At 39.0% G+C, this 26,474-nt stretch overlaps 1 protein-coding gene across 1 annotated transcript in view; it reads right to left on the bottom strand.

The window, feature by feature from the left end:
* Kynu (kynureninase) overlaps positions 1-26,474 on the bottom strand; it is a 129,075-nt gene that overhangs the window by 93,556 nt on the left and 9,045 nt on the right. The window contains exons 3-4 of the mRNA XM_021194213.2: positions 8,894-9,014; positions 466-548 (exon numbers count right to left, since the gene is read on the bottom strand). Coding sequence (XP_021049872.1) covers positions 466-548; positions 8,894-9,014 — 204 coding nt within the window. The remainder of the gene's footprint in view (positions 1-465; positions 549-8,893; positions 9,015-26,474) is intronic.

Here is a 26,474-nt window from a genome sequence, read left to right as displayed (position 1 = left end):
TCTTGCAAACTTTATATGCCCCATACAGGGGAACACCAGGGCCAAGAAGTGGGAGTGAGTGGGTAGGGGAGCAGGGTGGGGGGAGGGTATAGGGGACATTCGGCATTTGAAATGTAAAAGAAGAAAATATCTAATAAAATAATTTTTAAAATGGGAGATATTTATTTTTAGACCAAGTACATTGATATTCTATTCCACATTAAAAATCTTTGGCTAATAATAATAACAATAAAAATATAATTATATTATATATTACTATCTATTTATATGTTATTATATAATTACATTATTTATATTATATACTTATAGATTGTTATAATTATACATATATAATTATATATATCACCATTATGGGTTAACTTAGAAATTAGAATGTTAGTCAATAAGATATATTATTTTCTTTTGTAGCAAAACTATATCTTCAGAGTTCTTTTTGAGAAAGTATTCACTCTGCTTTGTACTTACCTACAATGTCCTTCATAAGGCTTACAATACTCTCATCCCCTACAATCCAAGGGCGTTTTCCTACATCATGGCCATAGGCTCCCCTGAAGATGAAAAGAGAAATAATCGTTCGTGGTTGTATGGTAGTTATGGTGGAATGTGTGTGTGTGTGTGTGTGTGTGTGTGTGTGTGTGTGTGTGTGTGAAAGAGAGAGAGAGAGAGAGAGAGACAGACAGAGAGAGAGAGATATTTTTCAAATATTAACTGGAAAAATAGTTCTGTGTATACCAACTTAGTCTAGAGGTTAACATGTCCTCCTCAGGTTCCTGTACTGGAATATGTGTTCATAAAGTGGTGACCCTGTTTTGGGAGGTAACGGTTCTTTAAAAGGTGAAGCCTAGCTGAAGGGAGTGGGTAACTCGAGGGGTGGGAGTGGAGACAATGACATGAGGTTTGTAGGCCAGTCATGTGTCTTTGTTTTCTAATCTCCTCAGATATGAAGCAAACGGTCTCATATTCTCATCCCAGGAGCAGAAAGCTACAATCACTGTCACACATTCCCTACCCTGGTAGACTAGGCCCTCAAACCATGAATCAAAATAAATCTTCCTTCTTTCAGTTGACTCTTTGCAAGCTTTGGGCACACTGAGAAGACAAGTAAACAATATAAGTACCTTTGTAATGTTGGCATAGTAATATTAATGTATAACATTTTAACCAAGCGATGCCTGGTTATCATCTTTTTTTTTCATTGCTTACATTTTTTTTTAACCATTGTTGGTGGGAGATTATCCATATACTACATAATTTTTTTAAAAAAATTTTCTACTCTAAGCTACTGTATTTTGTTTATTTTAAAGTTTTCAAGGTTTTTAGAACACTCTACTTACCTGTAGCCTGCGAGTAGTAACTATACCACATTATATGTACTATTTTTGTTTGGGTAAGGCAAAATTTATTAATGTGATAAGATATATACAATTATACTTGAGAAAACATTTTATGGAAATAATAACATTTAGTAACAATCATAATCAACACTACACTTTCTAGTGACTGACCTATCATATCACAGCTCGATTTTATTATTGCAGTAAATTTTCTAGCAGATTTTTTTGGGGAGGGTGCAGGAAATACAAAGGAATGCTTCAGTACAAAGACATTTCCATCATATAAGGAAAAATAACACGCATAGCAGTACAAAGGTCATTGAATCGAAGTGCTTAGAGGAGTATTTAGAGTGCTGTTGCCTGGTTATTTCTTCCACAGTTCTAAAATGGATTGGTCTGAGTCTGACACCTCGTAGACTAGGAAATAAGGCTTGTGTACATCCTTTTTTTTTTTTTTTTTTAAAGATTTATTTTTTTTTTTTTTTTTTTTTATCTATGAGAAGTCAAGGTTTATCTACGCCAATTGAAATTCTCATCTGCCTGTGGTGAGCTGGGATGCCTGCACATTTGATGCTGTGCTACCAAATACACTTTCTGAATTTCTGACAGTTGGCTTTTATCATAAAGTATGAGTCAACTTCAGGTCTCTGCTGGAGGGAAACCACACTTATTGGAAGCTTACAGGGGCTAGTTTTCCACATCTGGAAAAGTAGATGAATAAGTGACAATATGTTCCTTACAGGGTTTGCAGGAAAAGTAAATGAGATAACACATAAAAGAGATGGATGCCCAATATTCCTTTGCTGACTCATCTCTCCTGATGTAAATGTAATGCTTAAAGGCCTTCACCAACATGCGGTACATAACAGGGATTTTTAAGCTAATATTTCCATTACCATATAAACTGAGATGAAGGAGAGGAGTTTTTGTGTGAATAAACATAGGCTGCTAAGAACTGGGAGGAAGAAAAGGGCAATTCAATTGCTAGTTATTATTATTATTCATATCATTATTAGATAGCCTGCAGCTTGCCTCTCTAGACTCCCAATATAAATGTTAAAGACAAAAATCATTATCATTAAATGGTAGTTAAAGGCAGATACTTGGATCCTTTTTTATTTTAATCACATAGAGCTCCCTGGCCTTTGCTGATAGCACAATATATCTTATTACATCTAGGTAGTAAAATTCTATGTTCTGCCTCAGAGAATTTATATCTCAGAATATTATGCCACCTACTTCTCACTCTAGTAGACACCATGGTAATAATCTTTAGGGAATGTGTTTCTCCCTGCAAGGCTTTTGGCATCTCCCTCTCTTTAAAATATTACACCCTAAGGCTACTTCCTTATTTTGTCAGCCCACTAGCCTGGGGTAGTGAAATGTATTTAGAACATTTTATCCAAATAAACCCCAAGTAAAGTGGCCTGTCATTAGGAAGAATTGATGTAGATTAAAGTGAAGTTATAAACATATGTGCTAGAGTTAAGAAAGATACGAGATTGCTCTCATTCAAAGTTGCTTAAAATAAGCCCAGCCCAGCTGCAATCCTTGACAAATGTTGAGAAAGGAATGGGAAGAGTTAACCCAATACCACAGCATTAATCATTACCAAGAGTGGGGTGTTTTGTGAGGTAGCTGCGAGCAATATTTGCTCATGAAATTAGATTTCAGGATGCAACATCTAATTAGGAAGTTAATAGAAGCTTGGATTCTCTTTAAAATAGGACCATATTTTACCCATCCTACAAAATGAGAAGCAGTCTTATTTGAGAAAGCTTTCCCAGTAAGTAAATCAATAAATTTTCACAGCTTTTCTTAATGAAGCCCAATTTTATCCATGACCCAATTGATGAATAGCTAACAACGGTTCTATAATCTGTGCCTTTTTTTTTTTTTTAATTCATGTGCTCCCTTGTATTTAAAAGAAGAAACTCATAGTTGAATAAAACTATTGTAGTGGTCTTCAGATGAAAACGTCTCTGGCCTACTTCGTCACTGCCTGGCCATATACACATGACCATGTAAATCATCCCATGTCAGCTAGGTGGAGTGTTCCTGGAGTATAAATCGACAGGACAGTCCTTCTTTAACTAATCCTGCCTAAGCTGTCAGTCTTTTACAAAAGCCCCTGTAAAGGCACAAACACAGCAGAAAACATCAATCTAGCACATTTGAGAATCCCAATGACTTAAATATCATGGTTCTAGGTTCTGTCTTCGGGATGTAATTCATGGTTCTCAATGTAAAATATGTTCTTCTAGTTAATGGATTTTTCCCTGAATTCCTACTGAAGTTTATGTTACTTTCCTTTAAATAATGTAGACTATTATTAAATATTTAAAATAAAACATAAAAAATATTTAAATATTATTAAATATTTAAAATAAAACATTCTCTCAAATCTTGTAAGCTGAGAGCCTATCTTTTATCACATCTCACGGGGTTAAAGAATATTATTATTATTTATTACTATATGATATTTCTTTTTTTACTTTTGAGACAAAGTCTTGCTCTATAACTAATGGTATCTTCAAACACACAATTCTTGCTTCAACTTCCAGAGCACTAGGATATTAGGTTTATAATATTATGTTCAAGATCATAGCAAAAAATAAATAAAAATAATAAAATAAAGAAAGAAAAGAAAAGAAAAGAAAAGAAAAAAACCAAACCCCACAAAACCCCCAAACTGTCAGCCATCAGAACAGGGAGCATAATGAATGGAAAAAGATATTTACTTGTTCTTATTCTTCTCCTTGGTTTCACCTTAGTTAGAGGTCAGGAATCCCAAAGGAGTTCTCTTTCCTGGTCTGGTTTCTGCTTGTCTCTCTTCAGGTAAATGAGCACGCTTGCCTGGAAGCTGTTATGAGGAATTGACTGACACTGAAAGGACCCCATGGGACACACTGAGCAGGGCACCCTCTCTCAAGGCCTCATCCCACTTTCTACTTTAAGTTCCTTAAAAGCCCCCAGAGTAGCAGGTGGATGACATACTTGCTCTGCTGTGTAGCATCTTGACTCATTTTATTCCATACTCCCTACAATTAACAACTACCTACAAGTCACCGCTGGGCTCTGTGAATTTCATTATTTAAATTTGTAAGTATAAGTTCTGTGTGACCATGAGTTTCTGAGTTAAAGTCTATCTGGGGTGAGTGAGAAAGTGTCTCCCTGAATTCCAAGCCCACACCCCCGTTTCTTAGCATATCAATACTATTTATGGACATATTCTAATACAGCATGTGTAGAGAGACTTGTATGTACATTTTGCTATTCTATAGAAAAGTAACTGTGCAAGAGTTCTATCAAGGGATGATGAAAATGTGGGACCTGCATACAGGAGAATTTTATTGATCTATAAGGAAAATGAAATTGTGAAATTTTGTAGTAAAATGATGGGTCTGGAAATCATTCTACTGAATGAAATAATCCAGACTCAGAGTGAGAAATAATGCATATTCTCTATCATTTGAGACCATATGTGAACATAAGGGTGGATGTATGTCATGAATCTAGAAATGGGACTCTATAGCAGATAACAGATGTTTGGAAGATGGGACTAGAGTTCCATGCATAAGATATGAAAGGTGAGGCCAAATTACATTAAATGGAATGCTACAAGCCAGGGATTGGGGGGACCAAGTAGAGGGGAAGAGGAACAACAAACATAAATTTTGTATAAAAAAATCACATTGAAACTTATCACTTTATGTTGCAATTTTTTATAAGGAAAAACATGATGTAGATAATAGGTTTCTTTGATTGAGAATTTTCTATTGGTCAAATGAGAGGGGCATAGATACTGGCTTCCGTATCTACCTTGGAGCAAAAATGGTTTAGAAGGATGCAGAGAGAGTAATATTGAATCTGTTAAAGTTTACCACAATACGGGGAAGTCGCAAATCTAGGGTCCAATGGCAAAAAACGGGAGATGAATATGGAAACCAAAACAATAGTCAGAAATGTAACAGAAAGAACGGACAGCCTACCACAGTGCCACAGTTTAAATGAAATCATGTTTAAATGGAAACATGTGCAAAGTGAGCACGTTTAAAAAAAAAAATAGTCTAAACTTGACTTAAGAGCTCCTTGAGGTAGGGCTGCCACAGACCCAAATTCAGAGGGACAAAGTCAGTTTTCTACTGTGCTTCCTGGAAGTTTCCAGCCAAGGGTACCACTCACTGTTGGTATTCTCTCTGGACTCTACCCCCACAGTTACCACCAACAGCCAGGTAGTCTGCTTGCTCCCTGCTCTCTCTTACTCTTACTCTCTGGCCTCTTGCCCCCTTGCTCCCCCTCTCTCCACATGGTCATGGCCGGCCTCTACTTCTCTTCTCTTACTTCTCTCTGCCTTTCTCTGGCTCTACTACCCTCTTAACTCCCCTCCCATGTCCTGAACACACTCTGTTCTATATTATATGGTCAGTCATGTGGCTAGTCTCTCAGGGGGAAGAGATACATGGGCATGGGCCCGCTGAGGCACCCCCTTCCCCCATACCTCATCACATTCTTATATTTCTTTATGTTTTAATGATCACAACACTCACTAACTCTAACACAGTTGTGAAGGATCCCACAGAGCCTCCTGTGTTTACCTAGGAATCACTAAAGTTATCGCTCATGCCCTCCTCTTTAGCTAGCCACTCCATTAAGATTTTTTTTTGGGGGGGGGGGTGGGTTTTTTTTTTTTTTTTTTTCTGTCTCCTCGAACTGTAAGACCCCAACTCAATGTGTTTCTTAGACCCCTAGAAACAAAGCCCAGCATGGAGTTCTTTGTTCTTTCGCCTTCAGCCTGAGAAACTGATGAACACTGGAACTGGCTCATCACAATCTTGACCCACCCTGGCACCTGACTCATTGTGTAAGGGGCCAAGAATGTTTGCCAAAGATAGCCTGTAACCCCTCCATAAGAGATGAGCTGTAATCCATCATCCCCATTATTATGTTGTTTACTCAGCTTCCCCATTCTCTGTGGTCTTATCCTCCCCTTTCTTTGTGTTTTTTTTTTTCCCCCTTAAAAAAACCCCTTAACTGCAACTGCTGAGGGTCAATCTCCTTTTCCCCTGTGCAGGTTATGAGCTTGACCTCAGCATGCTGATCCCCAAGTAAACCTCATGCAATATTGTATCAAGAACGGTTTCTCTCAAGTGATTGGGACCTCGGCTCATCCTGGGACTTGAGCTAGGGTCTCCCCAGAACAGAGATCTTTCAGAACAACCTGTTTCCTCTCAACAATCTCTCTGCTGTCAAAAAGTTTGCAGGTCGTCTCATTATTCAGAGCTAAGTTGATGAGAAAAAAAAAAATCTTTCCAACAGTGTCTCATAGAGAAAAGGCTATGAATGGAGTTTCAAATTAAATTTTTTGGGGAGAAAAAAAAGACAAATAAAAACTGTGTTTGGATCAAAGATGTGCAGGCTAGGCGGGGCAGGGAAGGGAGGATGAGGACCGGAAGTGTCACTGCACATCGGAAACCCTGCTGCTATTTAGGAGCATGCAGGGCCACAAGGTTGACTAGGACTCCAGGGCCGAAGAGAAGGAGAAGTAAAGGGATCAAAGCAAGAAGGGGTGGTGCTCTTTGGCTTAGAAAAGGCCTTTAATTCCGTTTTCATCGCCTTCAGTCTTAAAGCACAGTCCTGTGTGAATCATTTGTTTAAATGAGCATTGGGAGGACTTAACTAAGACTCGGGCTTTGTCTCCACTCACAAAGTAAAACATGAAAGGGGAACCGCAACAATGGCTGATGCTCTGGGAGACCGGCTCTTTCCTGAAACCTAATTGTAACATCTCAACAATCATCAACCAGCCCTCAGTGGTTTGAGGTGTGTTGCGGAATGAATGGAGCAGCGGGGTAGCATCTTTTAAATACCTAGAGCATAAAATGCAAAGCCTGGCCACTGGAGTATTCAAGGGGGAAAGACACTTTCAAAAGTGCAAAATCATCCAATTTAACTCTGCTCTCCCATGTTAAGGAACGAAATGAATATCAACCATTTTTTATTAACTGTGACCCTCATTTATTAAATACTAAAACCTGCTAGGCCAAAATGCTTCCAAATGTGATGATGTGTATTTTGAAACTTACACATAAAAGTCATGGAGATGAAATTACAACATGCTTAATAAATTATATAAGCTTTCATCATTCTCGCATTAATGTGAGAGCTCTCGTTCTTAACCATGAAAATTAAGAACTTTGCAGTGTTACCTATGAGTGCTGGTAGCTGTCCTTGTGTCGGCAGTGTGAAGCAAGCATACTGCTGCCAGTATGAAGGAACATAGAAAAGGAGCAAAGGTCATGAAAGGGAAGATTTTATGAGTGCCAAATGGCCTGCTTTGGAATTCGTACTTAATGTGGCTTCATCGTTCTGAAATGTTGTTTCCTGACCTTCAAGTGGGACTCATTTCCATAATGATTTTTATTTTCATATGATCAGAGGTGGGGCTCTTTAAAATACTTGTGGTTACAATTCAGAAATAAGACAAGAGATTCAAATATTTAACAAATATATCTAATTTCAGTTTAATAAGTAATTACTGTAGAAAGAGAGAAGATTCATAAAACCAGATGATTTACCTAAGATCATGAAAGTCATGAAAATAAGGGTTTCTTAGTTGTCTACTCAAGGGGAGAGTGTAGAGGATTAAAAATGGGTATCTGAACTCACACAGAAATAGTTCTAGAATTTTTTTAACTGATAAGATTGTTATTCACATTAAGCTATTATGTTTGTTTTAAAAGATCTCAAAGGTTCAAAAATAATAATCAGATGAGAGCCTCAGCTATCTTGAATTGATGGGTATATATCATAAACATACATCAAATTATCACACTCATAAATATATGCAGCTGTCATGTGTTAATGAAAAGTTTTAAATGTTTAAAGAGACATGTTCATAATGCAGTAACAGTAAGAGGTAACGCATGGCAGAGAAGGCAAGCTTATGGAAGATGAGGGCTCAGGAAGGGCGGGAGGAAGGGTTGGCCATTAGTAAACTATAACATAAGTAAACATAGAGATAGGAGGGAGAAGTCTGCTCAAGTAAGAATCCATATATGGCAAGCCTGGAAATAGATATCCTTTAACTGTCTACTCCTCGGGAGGAAACCGGAAGAGGTTAAAATGCTAAGATCAAATAATACATACCACCCAGTACATCCATGATCATCAGTGTCACCCAGCCTATTATTATCTTAACAAGCCAGTATTCCCTGTTTTTGATGGCACTCTTAACTTAGTCATGAATTCATCATTAAACACTCAAAGTCATGAATTAACTTCTTTGCTGGACACTAAATGGTTACATTGAATTAGATGCGGAAAAGAAGATTACATATTTAAATATGTTGTTTTTCTCTCTTTCACCAATTTGCCATTTGGACTTATTCTGATTGAAGATTATTTCAACAAAATATTTTAGTATTGGTAATTACTGTAAATATGGTTTTCATTGGTCCTAATATGCTAGGGTGTAACTTGTCCAAATCAGACACCTTTTGTAATTTTCAGAATTCTTCTCTCAGATGTAGAGTTACACCTTTTAACATGGTACTTACATCTTGGCCCACTTATCTAGTTCTTCCTCCAGGTATGTCCTAACCATTTTTGGTTGAAGGCCAAGGGAATTTCCCAGGAAATAGATGGCATCGTCATCCTCACTCACTAAAGATAGATCAACTGAAATAGAAGAAAATAAAAAAAAAAAAATTAATTAGCATTCTTCCAGTTGACATTGGTAATCCAGAACAATTAACGTAATTTACAAGAGGATGTGTAATAAATAACTTGCAGTTACTCCTACAGAAGCCTCAGGCTCTGAACAGTAATTGACCTTTTGTATTTTACATGGAAGCATAACTTAAACCCACAGAGGTGACATGGCGATCTCTCCCAGTTACTGTGCTACAGAAAGAAATAGGAATTAGCAGCCACTTCCAATCACAAATAGCCAAGGGCTATAGGAAGACTTAAAACAGTATATATGAAATATGATAGCCTATCTAATTGTGTTAGTTAACCAGAATTTAGGCAAACCACCCTCTGAATTAATATCATGGAGATATTTAGAATTTAAACAATGTAATGCTATGGGGTTATGTATCTCATGATGTGCTTTTATATACACATGTATAGTTCAATAAAAGATGTTCTCTACATCTTTTGCTCCTTCAGATACGTCAGAACATTGCTGTGTTCTCCATTTTAACTCTTACTTAGCCTTGACTTCAGCAAATAAGCAAATGATTTTCATTTTTAAAACTGTGGAGAAAAGAACACATTATTAATCATGGCTAAAAAGTACTAAACTTTCTCTTGATTCTCAGAGGGAAAGGACCAAAAATTCTTGATAATATTTCACTCATATCACTGAGTCTTTATGTATACTGCTAAATTTTAGGGATGGTTTTGAGGCAAGCCAGATGCTTCACTGTGATCAATTACCTCACTTTCTTGGAGCATCTTTTGAACCTGACACAATACAACAGCTGTTAATGTTACTGAGACATTTAAGCTGGCACTTGGTGGGTGAGTGGGGACAGTTCAGAACTCTGGATATAGCAGGATATTACTGGTCACTTTTAATCAACATATAGAGAGAAATATGACCACAAACAGAAAGAATGGAAATGTTAGAAAAGCTTAGAGTGTTCCTAGAAAAGAGTAGACAAAAGATGGAGCCACAGGAAGTATTGTAGAGATTAGCATCATTAAAAAGAGGGCTGGAATTTTAGAGAGATGCCTTGAAGAAACAAGCAAGGCACAGTGTGGCCTCATTTGGAAGACTTTCCCTTAAGAGAACACTGCTCACATTGTGGAGCCTAGGGAAGTGTTGTCCCAGGATCAGCTGCCCAGGTACTCTAAGTAATTCCAGCCATGGCTTAAAGGTGGGGAGGGAGGAGATTGTTCCAAGGGAACCTAGTGCTCCAGCTGGGGATGACTTCGGTATCATCAAGGAGCTGCTGGTTTTGCAGGCATGGAAAATGTAAGAAGTACAGTTATGTAGGCTTCCATCCTACTTTAAAGTAAAAGCTAGGAGGCCGAGCAATGTATAAGAGAGCTGGGATCTCCGTGGGAAGTCTTTGACAAGGCCACTTTTGAAGTTAAGGACACAATGGAGACTCCAGGAAGTTAGAGATACCAGAAGAGTAGAATGTTCGCCAAGAAAAGCTGTTTTTTGAATCCTACTGAGACAGATGCCAAGGGGAGTGTAGCAGGCGGTGCTGTCCTTAGGGAGGAGGCCACCCATGCTCTTGGGGGTTTTACAATATGGCATTATTTGTCCTAAACCCAGGATGTGAAATTACAAACCCATCTTGGAGGAGGGTTGAAGAGGGGAATCTAATTACGCAGTCCAATTGAGCTCACAATTCCAATTCTCCTGCTTCAACTTCCAAAGTATTGGAATCAGAGATGTGCACAGCCAGTCTCCCAAGGACCGTGCTTTATGCAATGCTTCCTCTGCTGAGTTTTGATCATATGTTGGCCCATCCCTCCTCTCTATACCACACCGCTTTTTCCATCTCACAGTAGAATATTCCCTCTGTACTCTCGTGTCTTAAAGGAACACAACCTCCTTTTTCCACTTTACCAGAGTTCACCACTGAGAATTTGTCTTTAGTTTCAGGAGTCTTTTGCTTTGAACTTCAGAACAATGTTGCAACCTTGGAGAATGAAAACTTCTAGATGGAGACTAAATGCATCCTGCCTTATGAGACAGACATGAGTCTTAGAGGGCAGTGGTAGAATTGTAAGGTTTGTGTCAGACATGTCCCTGTGCTCATGTGTTGAAGCCATTGACCAGTGCCTAGTGGTGCTACTGTGGAAAGTTGTAGGGACTTTAAAAACTGGATCTTAGTTTAAGGAAGTAGTAACCGGGCCATGTTTGGAGGTTATACATCCTTCTAATCTCTCCCTTTCTCCTTGTGTGCTTCCTGCCATCATTAGGTCAGCACATTTATTTCTTCATTCTCTTGTCTCACAATGGTCTACCTCCTCGCGGTCCAAAAAGATCAAGTGGTTGACTGTGAACTGAAATCGTTTTAAATGTGTCCTTAAAAATGAATATTCCTTCTCAGAGTTACCTTCCTCAGCTATTTTGTCACTGTGAGGAAAACTTTTTTTCTTTTTTTTTAAAATTATTATTATTATTTTCTTTATTACATTTCAAATGCTATACCGAAAGTTCCCTATACCCCCCCCCGCCCCTGCTCCCCTACCCACCCACTCCCACTACTTGGCCCTGGCCTTCCCCTGTGCTGGGTCATATAAAGTTTGCAAGACCAAGGGGGCCTCTTGGAAAACTTTTAAGTTGTGTAACTTTAGGCATTAAAAAGGCACCTCTCCTGAATGCATTTGGGGACTAGGTAGACCACTGATAGGAGAGAGAAAGGGTATGTTGTCACTGAGCTGATGACCTGTGTATCCAGGACAAGAGTCAACAGGAAAGAAGAGTTTCAGGCAGAAAAAAAGGAGTTCGGAGGACTCTGAGGGGTTTCTCAAAGTTTGTAGACCCACAGGAGGAGGGAAAGGAAATTCCAAATGAAGGTGGCAGATTGGTTATCAAATCATGTTCTAGTGAATTTGATCCTGCTTTAAAATTGAAATTATATTCGTTCCTATAATTTGACCATAAGTATTCATGTGAATAACTTTTGAATTGTACAAAATATAATAACCTTCTTCCTCAAATTGAACTAACTTCCATCCTTCCTTGTTTTTGTCCTGGGAACTGATTCCAAGGCCTTGTGTGAGCTAGCTAAGCACTTTACTACCTAGCAGTACTTGGAATATGAACTTCCATTCCTTAACTCTAATTTAGTTTGCAGTCACATTGTACAGAAAAAAATCATAAATGAATTTCATTTTACTTTTATCACATTGCTGCCCTTTGAACAAATTTCATCAGTGAGTCATTTATTCACCTGGATGATATTTCCTGCAGGTTCCACCCTCATAATATTGCAATGTTTTCTCTCTCTCTCTCTCTCTCTCTCTCTCTCTCTCTCTCTCTCTCTGTTTCTCTCTCTCTCTTTCTCTCCCCCCCTCTCTCTTTCTCTTCCTTTTCTTAGTATTTCCAGAAAGATTTATTTCCTTGGAGAAAGAGAACATAAAGTCTGCAATTTGAGGTGGGTTGAGACATGAGTTGAGGAGTGAACATATCCATATTCACACGTACCTTACTGTATAAAATCTCTTAGGAACTTACCTTACTTTACAGTTCCTCTTAGGAACTTATTGTGAGGAGCAGCTTCTGTGGTAGCTGTGAAGGATGTTGCTTCAATGTGTATCAACAAAATACTTTTATGGGTGTCCAGAGAGTCTTCAAACGGCAGTTATATAGGATTCCTCATGCTCATTAGAGTTCATGGCCATATAGACCAAAGATAATCTCTCTTTTCCTTTCCATTCTAATCCTTGCTATTTGTCATAGCACAGCTATTCTTTCCATATTAAAGGAACAGAAAGGAAGGTGGGTTCAACATAGTATTCCGATGTTGCAGGATATGTATGTACTTCCTAGGTGTCTAGAGGTTATTTTGAATTTATCCAAACCAGATGCCCTTGGTTAGAACATCAGGTGCTGGTACTCAAGTCAGCTATGGCTAATTGCTTCTCATCCTCAAGACTACCATGTTAATTAATACTGATGTCACGTCCATCATTATTAATAATTATATTCTCTTATATTATAATTGGCATTCACATCTAGAACCTTCTAAAATACACTTATATTTTTCATATTCTATATTTTACATATTAATATATTTTATATTTTCATTTTCATACAATTAGAAGTCCTTAGTGCCACTTCAGATAAATGACTTGCTTTCACTTTGTTGATGCCAAACTCCATCAAACTTAATTGTGGATGGGTGCAATTGAATTTCAGTCAATGTCCAGGGACCTAGTTTAAAGCAATGACCCTTATAATTATTTAACAATTCCAGGTTTGGTCATGTTACCAAAGAGGCTAGACAGAGAAAGACAAATACTACATATTCTTTCTTACAGATGATGAAGAAAATTCAACTTGACTATCTAATAGTGATTGCAAACGGCTAAGGAACATGGGAATAAGGTGTTTGGAGGTAAATAAGAGAACAAGTACCAAAAACCAGTTAAACTACCTGAAGGAGTAAACTCTGGTATCTCACTGTACAATGGGTATGAGAAAAGTCTGCTAATTAAAGTTGGATAGCCTCTGAGCTCAGCCCATTGTGGAAGACTCTCAATTATCTAGTCTTCTTCTCTGACTTTGTCTGGAGACTTCAAAACCCCCTACCTGAGGAATGTCATGTATCCTTAGTTTGATTACAGGAACAATTTCTTTTCTCCTGAGTTTCCTGAAATGCTTTCTGATGCTAATAAGGCACTCCAGGTATCTTAAGCTCCCAGCCAATGACATTTGCCCATCCTGGATGGTCCTCTCCGCATTTCCTGCAAAACTTTATAAACCTTAAGTCACCCTAAATAAAGTTGATCTGCCTAAGGACTGCTGGTCCAGTCCCCCGAGAGGCCATTCATCACATGTACTCACAGAGCTTCTGCACACACACACACACACACACACACACACACACACACACACACACACACACACCATCTCTCTTCCCAGTGCCCCCTTAGATTATGTCAGCCAATGATCCTCAAGAGTATGGAGACCCACAGTAGGGATGGGGAGAATATAGATTATAATTGTTCAGCACTTTCTGAAGAAATAGGAGCAAGGAGCTTGACATCTTCAAACACAAAGCTCTGACTAGGAAGGATCAGTACATGCTCTATGCACATATTAAAAATAAAATAAAACTTCAGCTTCATATTGGATGTGAAGTCTTATGTTTGACCTAAATTTAGGAAAAACAAAGTGTGACTTGTTTTACTGTTACTGGTGTTGCTTCTAATTCCTCCTCTGGAGGGGAAAAATGAAAATAGAAACAAAATGAAGCCCAACCACAATGTACAGAAACAAGAGAAAACCTTGCCTACATTGGCTCCGTGCATCTGTATAAGTTATTTTTCTTGTGAGGTAGTTACTATAGTTCAGAAACTTTTCTCCACAAAGGACCACCAGACCCTTAGTTACTATTCCTTCAGCTGACATTTCACATCTGCAGCTACTGCCTCTCACATCGGGTGGCAAAGGACATATCCAGACCTTCTGTTGAGGTTACTGAATCCGACAGGTGGATTTCCCAAGTGGTGTTCTTTGGAGTGACTTACGGTCTGCCAGGTTTTACTGGGTTGATTTAAGTCCTTTAGTCATCATAGGCAAACTGATGAAGCTATTTCCAGTTGTAATTATTTTAATATTTGTAAGTAGAGTTTTATATCTTCTATATGGATGAATTTTCTATTATACTGCTTTTCACATACACCAAATGTATACGTTATATGTTTAGACCATTCACTTAGTAATATAGTTTACTTATACAGGCTTTTAATTGAAACTACATTACATATCAGTTACAGGTATGTTGTGATCGAAAGAGATATACTACTAATTTTTAAAACATGTAAGTATATTTAATACTTATATATAAAATTATTTCTATGTACTTATATGGCTGCTTTTGTTTAAAGTGAATATACCTCTTTCATGAAATGTTGACTCTAAAAATTCTGTAATGATAAGTAATTCTTCATGTGCTTCCTTGGGTTCACTTCCCTTGGGTCCATCATTTTAAAAGAAAACCGTGGAAGGGGAGGTTCTGATACTAACATCCTGTTCCCCAATTGGTTCTTGATTTGTCAGTAAAGACAGCCAGGGGCTAATTGCTGGGTAGAAGTACAGGTAGGACTTCTGGATCCCAGGAGGAAGATGCAGCCCCAGGGAAGGAGAAAGGGCTTTTCTGCCATGCTTTGGAGGAAGAGGAACACAACAACCATGTGAGGTGTTGGGAAGAGCTATAGCCTGTGACTTCTGCTACAGGTGGTTGGCCAAGGATGTTTGGCAGGGTCTAGGTGGGACTAGCCACTAAGTTTAGGGCAAATGAAGAGACGAAGATAATAATAATATCTCTCCCACCACTTTTCTAGGTGGGAGAGATATGCCCCCAGTAACTGTGCCAAGAAGGCAAATTGTAAAGGAATGAAATGCGTGTGTGTCTTTTATCTGAGGATTTAAGGGTCTCAGGGAAGCTGGAGGTGCAGCCACCTCCCAGAGCAAAGTCGGGTAAACAAAAGGGAAGCTGGGGGGGAGGGGGGACTAGTAGCATGGCAGACCTAGGCAAAGACAGTAGCATGTGAAACTACAGGCAGCACCAGTGTCTATTTAACTTTGTCCTATAGAATGCCTCTGTATTAAGCATTTAAAAAAAAAAAAGCTTAACAAATTATCCAAGCTTCCCATAGGAGGTCTTTCACTCAACCCGATTCACAAAAAAAAAAAAAAAAATCACAAAATCGAAAATCTGAGATTCTTGGAGATTAATGGAATTAAGAAAGTCAGAGAGAGTACTTTCCTCTCTACTTAAAGTGACATGTAGTTACAGGGACATAAGACTTGAGGAACCCCATTTAGAGTGTCTTAATATTCCACAATAAAACCCGTGAGAGCAAAGTCTTCCCATGCATCCCATTGTAAGATGCATGTTGTTCAGGATATTGTAGTAAATAAGTGGCTCACGTTAGGATCCAGGAAGGTTGGGCCCAGCTGCCTCAAAATGAAAAAGACAACATTCCCATTACATTTTAGCTGAGCAGATACACAAACTGAACCAATAACAATCTCATTTTGAGCATCCTACAGAAGTTTCAAGAAGAAAACACAACTTAGCCTCATTATTAACACTGCTATCCTAACTTTATGTTTGCTTTTATTCACGTGTCTGTCTGCGTGTCTGCCAGGTATGTGCAGACAGATGCCAAGCATCGGCCTACAGAGGCCAGAGGAAGCTGCAGATGCTCTGGCGATGGAATGACCTGAGGTGATGCGCTGCCTGACGTGGGTGCTGGGGACCAAACTCGGGTCCTCTTGAGGAGCCGCAAGTGCTCTCAATCTCTAAGCCATCTGTGTAGCTGATCATCATCAGTGTGTACACAACAATGTTTTTGAAGATACAATGATTCTATAATGTATTCGTATGTTAGTGACTGAGCTCACTGGGCACCTGGTGTGAACTTTGCATGTCTGAGCCATAGGCCTTCTTGTAGTCTACACATCAGCATTCAGTGTGACCAGAGGCAACTGCACTCAGTCAGCTTCAGAAAGGTAAAACAGTGACATTTATTTCCATGCAATTGATGTCTGTTTTTAAAATAAATTAGGATAAAAGACTAGCATTCTTTAATTATTTTGCAGGACATGTTCTTTTTAAAAAATATTGTCCAGGTTTGACTTTTTCTTTTTCTTTTTTTTCTGTGAATGAGAGAACAAACCACTTAGTGCTTCAGAGATGTCAAAGTACAGAGTGACACAAAAAAGCCAAGCTGTCAAAGCTGAGGTCCTGACTTGGGGAACACTCTGGTCCCAAAGCTGCTTTGACAACATTGTCTCAGGACAGATTGCTGTGATCAGCAGTAGAGCACTTTATGCTAATGTTTTAGCCTGAAGGCATGTAGGGGGAGGATGAAAGAAAATGAAACACCTCAGCGAGATGTAACTCCAAAAAATACATTATTTGCTTTGAAAGAATTCATAGATGACATGTCCTTCCCCATATGTGTATATAAAGACATGACACCATTTATGAACAGCTATATGGGTTTTTGGTTGTTATTATAGAACAGTTCAATTAGAACTTTTTTTCTCCCTCCCTCCCTCCCTCCCTCCCTCCCTCCNTNCNTNCNTTCTTTCTTTCTTTCTTTCTTTCTTTCTTTCTTTCTTTCTTTCTTTCTTTCTTTCTGTTTTTGTGACAGGGTCTCACTATGTAGCTCTGGCTGTTCTGCAACTCCCGATGTAGTCTATGCTGGCCTTGAACCTACAGAGTCAGCCTATGTCTACCAAATGCTGGTATTTAAAAGGTGTGTGCTACTATGCCTGGCTCATTTCAATTTTCAATTTGCCATTGTGTATAGTGTATACTCAGTCTCACTTTGAAAAATGGAGTGGTATCTGGTCAGCATCGGAACGTCTGAAGGAAAGCCATTCCACCATTCTGGACAGCTCTATGGTGTATCTGACACCATTTTGTTTTTTGTTTTTTGTTTTGTTTTGTTTTGTTTTGTTTCCTCTAGTTGAACTATCTAATCTTTCTCCCCTAAGGTTACTTTCCATGCCAAGAATGATAAAACTCACTACTAAAAGTGATAGAAACTACTCCCTGGGCGCTACTGTGACCTTTCTGTCCCAACGAAGCTTTGCATGGCAGAGTGTGGCATAAAGTTTAATATTATGAAGCCAGACAGATGAGTGATCACCATGACAATCTTAAGCCTTTGTGTCCCTTCCCTACAGAACACTCAGTGAGACTGCTGTGAACAAAGAAGGATGAATTTTAGATCATTGCCCACACTGCTGCCCAGTGTTACTGGGTTGTCATAGGAACACATCTTCCTTCTCACATCCTCTTAGTTTCCAGGCTGTTGACATGAGCCTCAGAGTGCCCTCTATCAGTGCTAGGCAGCTCCCTCAGGAGCTTAAGGAAGGGGTGTAGAAAGAGAACTTAATTCTGGCCTAGTTTTGCCAATATCCCATAAGCCCCAGTTGCAAGCTTCTGTGGAACAGCCTTTTTTTTTTTTTAATGTCCCTTGGCTCCTACAGTGCGAGGTGTCCAGAGGCTTCTGTGGTAGAAGGCTACTTGACCCTTCCTCCTTGCCTCCCAGGGGGGTTCTGGACACCAGAGGACTAAGACTTGTTCCCATGTCCACCTGCTAGCACCTGGATGACTCTAGTGCCAGGAACTTTGCCACTGAACTTGTTCCTAACCATTTGCTCCCTCTCCAACAACTGTCCAATAAACCTATGCATGTGGCTTTTTCCTGCTTCTATTCAGGCTCCTCCCTGACTCTCCTCTCCAGGACTAGTAGTGTGACCCAGTCTGCTGGGAATCTTGACTTGAAGTTTTGTCTTATCACTGGGACAGGATAACTATTTGTTTAAGAAAGCAGGAAAATACTTTTGTATTTACTTTTAATTTTGTCTAAATTGAGAGTTTCTTTCCATGTTTAAGGATGGGGAAAGAAAAAAGTATGGGGAGCAAGAATAGGAAAGGGGAAAAAAATACATAAAAGACATTCTGTTCTTCAGAGACATACAATGTTTTTTACAAGATAGTAGACATAAAATGGTTGCTGGTTGTGTTACAATCACTAGGGGAAAACACAGATGGCCCAGCTGTGCCTGTTTCCTCCCTGTTTTGATTATTCGGATCCCCTTATTACCAGGCAGAGTTAGGCCTGTAATCTGAATTTGTTGGATGTGAACTGCCTAACTGTAAAATTGTTCCAGTCTTAATAATTGTAATACTAAAGCAACTCTCTTGTTATTACTGTTGGCAATACTGAACTGCATTTCAGAAGTCTGGAATAGCAGTTAGCTGGAATTTATGCATATGTCTGTAAATCTGAGACCACGGTCCTCATAAGAATCCGGTCAAAACATTAGTTGAAGATGAAGCTATCTCAGAAAAAAAGCAATTGGCCAACAGAGAAGGGACGGATTCCTTTCCTTCCATTATCTTGTACATTAAATTCTGTAGTTCAAACTTCCCAAGGAGTAGGTCTGTTCCTGGTCATAAAATAAAAGAGAGAGTGCTAACATATTTTGCCTTAAAATGTTTTAACATAAAACTCATTCTTTTATATTCAGTTCCGGTATGATGAGTATTTACTTTCCCTTGAACTTTGGAACACTTGCTTGTATTTTGTACTTAGGTAGCAGTCAGACACAACTTGACATGAAGAAGCTTGACATGCAGCATGATATTGGAGTGTATGGTGCTGTGTCTAGTGGCCACTAATGATTTCGGAGAAGTGACAGTGGAGGCACGAGGCAGTTGACTTTAACAGGAGTGAATATCACTCACAGTTTTTCAAATTTCAAATGCATTTACAACTTAGGGTGCCTTCAATTTGTGGTAAGCTTATTGGGATTTAACTTCTTATTTAAGGGCAGTCTGTAGATTAGGCTAAAATATCAGAACTGGAAATACAACCAAACTGTAAAGAAGCTTCAAGGTTTCTTTCTATTCTTGAGGAATTCCCTGAATTAGAACCCCAAATCATGCAATTGGTGACCTGTCAGAGCTCTAGGAGAATCCTACTCCCCCTTTTCCTTGTCAGAGCAGATGTCCTCTAAAAAGTGTGTGAAGAAGCAATGAGGTATTGCCGTAGTTGGTTTGTTTTCTGCCTATGCCATTATTTTTCTTATAGCTATGTGTTAATCCAGCTCAGGTTTCTGGGACACATCTCTGAGGAGGAAGGCAATACAGGATCTTGCCAACTTTGCTGCCGGTTTTCTTGCCCCTAGTAGCAGCAGAAGAACACGTAACAAATCAAAGTCTCAGTTTACGGGAAGCTGGGTACTGTGCAACCTACAGAAAAGAGGTTTCTTGTGCTAGCCTTGCATCCTCATCAAGACAAAACTTAAAATTCAAAACTATCCTCTCTCAGTAGCAGGCATTTGCAGAAGAACAGGGAGAGATGGGCTTCGGAATTCATGCTGTGCACAAAGATCTGGTGCTAATCTGTAAAATGGAATCCATGTTCCTGACTACTCAGATATATTCACATCATAAACACCCACTAATTGGCTTCTATACATTACTGAATAAAAGCTGCATCTGTATCTAGTCTAGTACTGCTCAGAATAAAATGAGTGAATATCTTTGTGTATTTTTGAGCAGATTAATACTAATCACACACAATACCACCTTATTAAGAACAGTTAAATATTATTAGGCTTCTTAATATTATCTTGTGGGAAATTGCCTCTGTGTGTGTGTGTGTGTGTGTGTGTGTATATATATATATATATATATTTTTTTTTTTTTAAATATGACCTACTCAGTCCCTGTTGTGTTGCTAGTATGTACATGTGTTCAAGGCTGCACACTTGGCATTAGATAACCTAACCCAAGAGACAGGACCAGGACATCTACTGGATGATAATGTCTTCTATGTATGACAGGGAAGTTCGCCTATGAAACTTAAAAGTACAGTTAGCTAAACAATACTGAACAGTGATACCACTTGGCTCAGCAGTGTGAATGGTGTAAATCTCACCTGGCTTCACACCTAGATACAGAGCTAGAGGCAAATCATGGAGACTAAGAGAGGATAGTTTTGGTTTTATGAGGATGCAAGGCTATGCCCTCCCAAAGCCCCTTTGAAAGGGCTTAACTGGGACACCACCTGAAAGAGAAAGTAGACCTTGTCACTACACTTGGGTGAAACTCTGGACTTTTGATAAATACATTTTCATGTCCAACCCTTTGTTACAATGAAGACTAAGGCATGGAGTGTATTGTGAGGAGGATGTAATGACTGGATGGAGGATGTAATGATTGGGACCATAAAAGTTCTTCAAGAAATATCCATTTAGACTGTTGAGCTTGTCCACTAAGCTTATCACTTGAGAATTAACAAAAACTGTCTTTAGCAGTTTGTATTATCATGGGGCTGGGGATTCCATGAGCTGAATATGTAAGGACAGAAAACAAAGGTACTGTATAAATTCTTCTTAACTGAAAACTTATCTATCTCATATTCGCCCCAGTCTTTTTTATATAATCAAAGACATTTGTGGTTCCCTTTCTCTGCCTGCGATCACTGGTTTGGTTCTTGATTCTTGAGAAATCACTGTAAATTCCAGTTTCTAATCTTTCAGTTCCATCTATGCAAAAATACATCCCCACTATCACTCCAATGATTTAATTAAAGTTAAGCATATTAAATAAAACCTTCCTAACTACTGGGATACAAGGCTGGATTCAGGTTCTGTGTGGCAGAAGCTAGTAAGCCCTCTAATTTCACTGAATGCCTTTCTACACACATTATGTGTTCCACATTTCCTTTTCCCTACCCTGATAATAGTTTGTTTTTCATGCCTATGCCTACAGTTTCGTTTCCAGAATATGTTTTTCCAGCATCACGTATTGTCCTTAATGTCCAAGCCTATATTTTCAAATGTTACCTAAATGTTGATAACTCTCAAATATTTATTTCCACTGTAAACCCAGCTGTTAGCTGTTCCCTAATTCTGCTCTCACTTTCCTGTACAGTATTAGAATTGCTCGCTTGGCATGTGACTATTAAGAATGAAAATGTGAGGCTGGAAAGATGGCTTGGCAGTTGAGAGTGTGTACTGCTTTTACAGAGAACCTTGATTCTTAACACCTATATCAGGCAGCTCACAGCAGCCTGGAATTCTAGCTCCGGGTTATTTGATGCCTTTTCTCCTGCAAGGGCACTTGCATGGATGTGGAGTCCCGAAACTAAACCAACCTCACACAAACATTTAAATAAATCTTTTTTTTTTTTTTTTTTTTAAATGAAGGTGGGGAAAGGACATTTTATCAGGACACATTTTTTTTTTTTTCTAGTTAGGTGGGGACTCATTAGGTAAAGTCTGAACTCTCCTCTCGATGAGGAGGATGTGCCTGGCCCTGTCTTCCCTTTGTCTTTACATGCTTCTGATCATGGTGAAACTTAGCTGTCACCTTCCCAGCCTCCAAATTAAGGCCACACAGGAAAGCAACAAAAGGCATTACTTTTTAAAGGAGTAGCCAATTGCATGACTCATGTCACTGCTATTTAACCTATCCCATAAAGCTGGGCTGAGGTAGTGTCTGCTAGCATCAAGTCTACTGTTTACTAAGTAGTTCAAGTTTGTCCTAAAGCTCAGTCCCCTTCTCACCTCCATCACTTTTGCTTCTTTGTTCTTATTGCCCCCTCTCACATTCACTGTATACTACTCCTGCCTTCCCTTCCCTTCCCTTCCCTTCCCTTCCCTTCCCTTCCCTTTTGTGGACGTTGTACATCGTGGTGCGGAGCCTAGTGCGCACCACGATGTACAACGTCCACAAGCAGGAGGAGGACAAGATGGAGAACTACAGAGTTGCTCCCTCTGTCCCTCCCTCCTTCTTCCTTCTATATTTTATTATCACCTGCAGACTAATGTCAACCATTAAGGACATCACCAGCTCAGGATAAATATTTTCATTATGTCCAACATAATATCTCAGAAAATGCTTATAAAGCCTATTTACTTTAAAAAAATTCAACTGGAAACCTATACAAAACTTATATCTAATCAAAAAAAAAAAAAAAAGTAGAAATCCACAGGTGGTGGTTGTAGTTTTTTTCCTTGAAGAAGTTTTACTTTTTTTTTTACAATTAACTTTTTATGTTAGCTTACAAAGTAATAGATTTCATGCCAAGGTGTGGGCATTTTCCCACCTAGATGCCAGTGGTTTTTGTTCATACAAGTTTCTCCTTTGCTCTCTTCCTTGCCTACTACTTCCCTCTGACTACTATCTTCCTCCCCATACACTGTCCTGTAGAGGGATTGTAATCTAGAAACACAACTACTCTGGATGAAATATACACACACCTTAATCTCACTGGCTGAGTACAGACACATCCTCAGTACACACATTTAATCCCAATCAATGAAGGTAAAGTTAGTTTGTAGAAGGAAGCACCCATGTTTGAAAGTGATGTGTAATTGAGAGACAGACAAAGTGACAAATTAGAGAAACATATGACAGAATAGGATCAGTCCAATGCTCAATGCAACAGAGAGAAAAGAGAGGTTATGTAAAAGAGAGCAATGTTGAGAGAGGGCGGGGGAGCAGTTTTACCAGCACGGTTGAACAGAGATAGGTTGAAGAGAGAACAAGCCAGAGAATGAGAAGGAGCCCGAAGACTAGAGCATATTACCAACGTTAGAATGAGGCCAAGCAGAGCAATGCAGTCAGAAGCTAAAAGAAGCCAGTTTGAATCAGTCAACATAAAAAGGAGTTTTGAGCCAGAACAGCTGAGTTGATCAAGCAGCCAGAGTTCAGAAAGAGCTGGAAAGGGTGGCGTACGTCTCAGAGGCTGAAAACATTGTAAGTCCAGAAGCTAGATGTTTTCAGGACTAGGCCTGGATTAGCAGACCAAGGAGTAGTAAACCTTGGAGACTATAACTATATCAGGTGAATAAAAGACACTTTTACAGAGTTCTGTTGTTGTTTTGTATTCCATTGGCCTATTTCCCCTCACTTAAAACTTCCTTCTCTCTCTCTCTCTCTCTCTCTCTCTCTCTCTCTCTCTCTCTCTTTTAGCTTTGAGTAACCACACACACAGTTCTGAATCCACATAGAAGAGAAAACAGGTGGTATTTGTGCTCATATATTTAATTATTTTGCTTAACACAAAGGTTATTTCCTGGAAACGTGCCGTTTTTATTAGTTCTTACGGTTGTGTATCATCACATCACATAGAGCACAGCTTCCTATTCATTCCTTCGTTGGTAGATGTGAAATGCTTGCTCGGGTTCCTGGACATTGTGAGTGTCACAGTGGATGAACAAAACCAGATGGAGATGCAAGCATCTCTGTGACATACTGATGTAGAGTCCTTCAGATATATAAGAAAGAGTGGCAGAGCAGAGTAGCTTGGGTAGTTCTGACTTTGATGTTGAACACCCTCCTCCCTCATTCTCACCGTCCTGCATCTGCTTACGTGCTTACCTGTGGCAAATGAGAGTTTCTCTTACCCTGCATCCTTGCCAACTTTGTTGTTATTTGACTTTTCCTCCTCTTTCTCTCTCTCTCTCTCTCTCTCTCTCTCTCTCTCTCTCTCTCTCTCTCTCTCTGTCTGTCTCTTTCTTTCTTTCTTCTGCTTTTGTGTTTGCTTTGATATTAGCCATTCTTTCTAGGCTAATATAGAATCTCAAGAAATCTTATATTCTCAATTTCATAATGGCCAAGGATGTTGAACACTTTTAAATTATCTGATCATTTGTATTTCTTCTTTCAAGAAATGTCTGTTCAGTTCATTAGCCCAGAATACAAATATCATATATCATATGTTACATATTCATAGTCATTTGCACTTTCTATCTATCTATCTATCTATCTATCTATCTATCTATCTATCTATCTAATGATAAATATTGACTAACAACAATTTGCTTAGTGTAGCCTTCCCCAGCCTTGAGCAAGCTGATTCAGACCTATGCTACCACTGTGAATGAGACCACCTGGGGTGGAGTCTTCCACTCTATTGCTTTGTCACCTGTGTCCTGAAAGGCTGAACCTTGTCTTCCTGAGATATTCAGCTCTGACAGACTAGTGCTAACAAATTGGCAACAAAGCATCAAGAAGCCTGGCATGGCAGGGGATGGGCCTCCCCCTTTGAAAGCACAGACTCTTAGTAAACATTGGGCCTTGATCAGAAATCTGTCTTGGTCTCTTTTCTTCTCTCTCCATTTCCTCCTTTACAGCTCCAGCCTCCCACTCAGGAACACAGTTCATGTGGTCAAGGGTGGCTACAGCTTAGTAAATGTAAATGTTGTCATTCTTTTCAGATTTGAAATATGTCATTAATACCATATCGAGAACAAAAGACTCCAAATTGGAAGACCAACTAAAGAGCATTGGTGGCAGAACTACAGAACCCAATGCCAGATTATATTACAGAGCAACAGAATAACAAAGCCAGTAAGGTATTGGAACATAAACAGACATGTAGACCAAAAGAGAAGGGACTCAGAAAAAAACTAACACTTAATTTTTGACAGAGGGTGCCATATATTTGAATGCATTTGATATATATCAAATGTGTGAGTGTGTGTATTCATAAAACATATATAAGTCATGATTTGAGAGGAGATCCGGAGGTACAGGAAGAGTCCGAATGGGGAAAGGTGTGAAAATGATATAAAACAGTGGGCTAATATATGAAATCTTCAATAAAAAAACAAAAATATAATTAAGGAAAGACTAACTTTACTAAATAGGGCTGGAAAAGTAGGATTTCTGTATGTGTTTTCACATTCGTAGGCTTTAAAGCTGAAGCCTGATCTCCCAGCCTGCAGAGTGATCTACTCAAAATGCATCAAAGTAGAGCCAGAACTTTGAAACTATTTGGGAGAAAGCATAGGGAAAATACTTCAGGGCAATTACACAGGCTAGGAGTAGAGACAAGATGGGAATTAGCCAACACTTCAGATGGGGTACTAATGTCCAGGGATACGAAGGACTACAAATGTTGAACACCCGAACCTTATATGATTAGGTCAGTAAGTGCAGTGTGTTCTTAGGATTCTAAGGTACATACTATCGGAGTTGGGAATGGTGGCATACTCCTGACATCCCAGCACTTGGGAGGCTTAAGGACAACCTCCAGTTTTTAGCTAGACAGGCCTACAGGGTAAGAACTTGCAGACAAAACAAAAAGGTAACATTCTACCATTGGGCATCCCCTTGACTTCATGTTTCTAAGCCTTGATGGTTTGCCTTTGATTTTTGTTGCTCAGCATTTCAAGCTCATTGTGTCTTATGTTTGTCATTCAGAGTTGCTTGGTATGTCATTGCTCTGTGCTCTTGATGCATCTATATTCTATAAATGTAACACCAAAGACATGGCACCATCACTCACTCCTATGCTTGGTGCCATTTTGTTTGTATGGGACAAAACTGAGCTGTTCCTGCATCTACACAGAGCATCTACCAGAGTGATATATCATAGCAGAACATCTTACGCTCCTCATGATTCTCTTTATTATAGGTCTCCTATATTGGATATACTTTCAAGCACACTAAAAGTCACTCCATACTTCACTCGGTTATTCTGAGAAAAGTGAGTCAAATACAGAAAATGATGAAGGAATGATGGTCGAATGGGTGAATCCATAGAGAAAAACCACACACAGAATGAGAATTCAAGATTGGGGTTGGAATTGATCTGCCTCTAGGATCCCACCCTGTTTCATCTAAGATAGGCGACAATGGCCTCACCTAAGGCTGTGATTAAATAATTCTGGGACCAGACCTGAGAAACAGAGTTTCTAGTAAAGTCCCCATTCATCCTCAGTCTGCTGTTGAGGAAACCATGCATTGTCTTGATAAACGAGAATTGTTTACCCTCTGAAACTCCATTTATTTTAACAAATTTATTGAATAAATTTATTGTCCCTCATTTTATTTCCTTTAAGAATTAGCAATGAGCCCAGGCTGATCCGGCACCCGGCACCTTTCCCCGCCC

This window comes from Mus pahari, chromosome 3 (assembly GCF_900095145.1).
Source record: "Mus pahari chromosome 3, PAHARI_EIJ_v1.1, whole genome shotgun sequence".
In the NCBI taxonomy this organism is placed as follows: domain Eukaryota; kingdom Metazoa; phylum Chordata; class Mammalia; order Rodentia; family Muridae; genus Mus; species Mus pahari.
The sequence above is the reverse complement of the archived record's forward strand: the minus strand, read 5'-3'. Positions and strand labels throughout refer to the sequence as shown.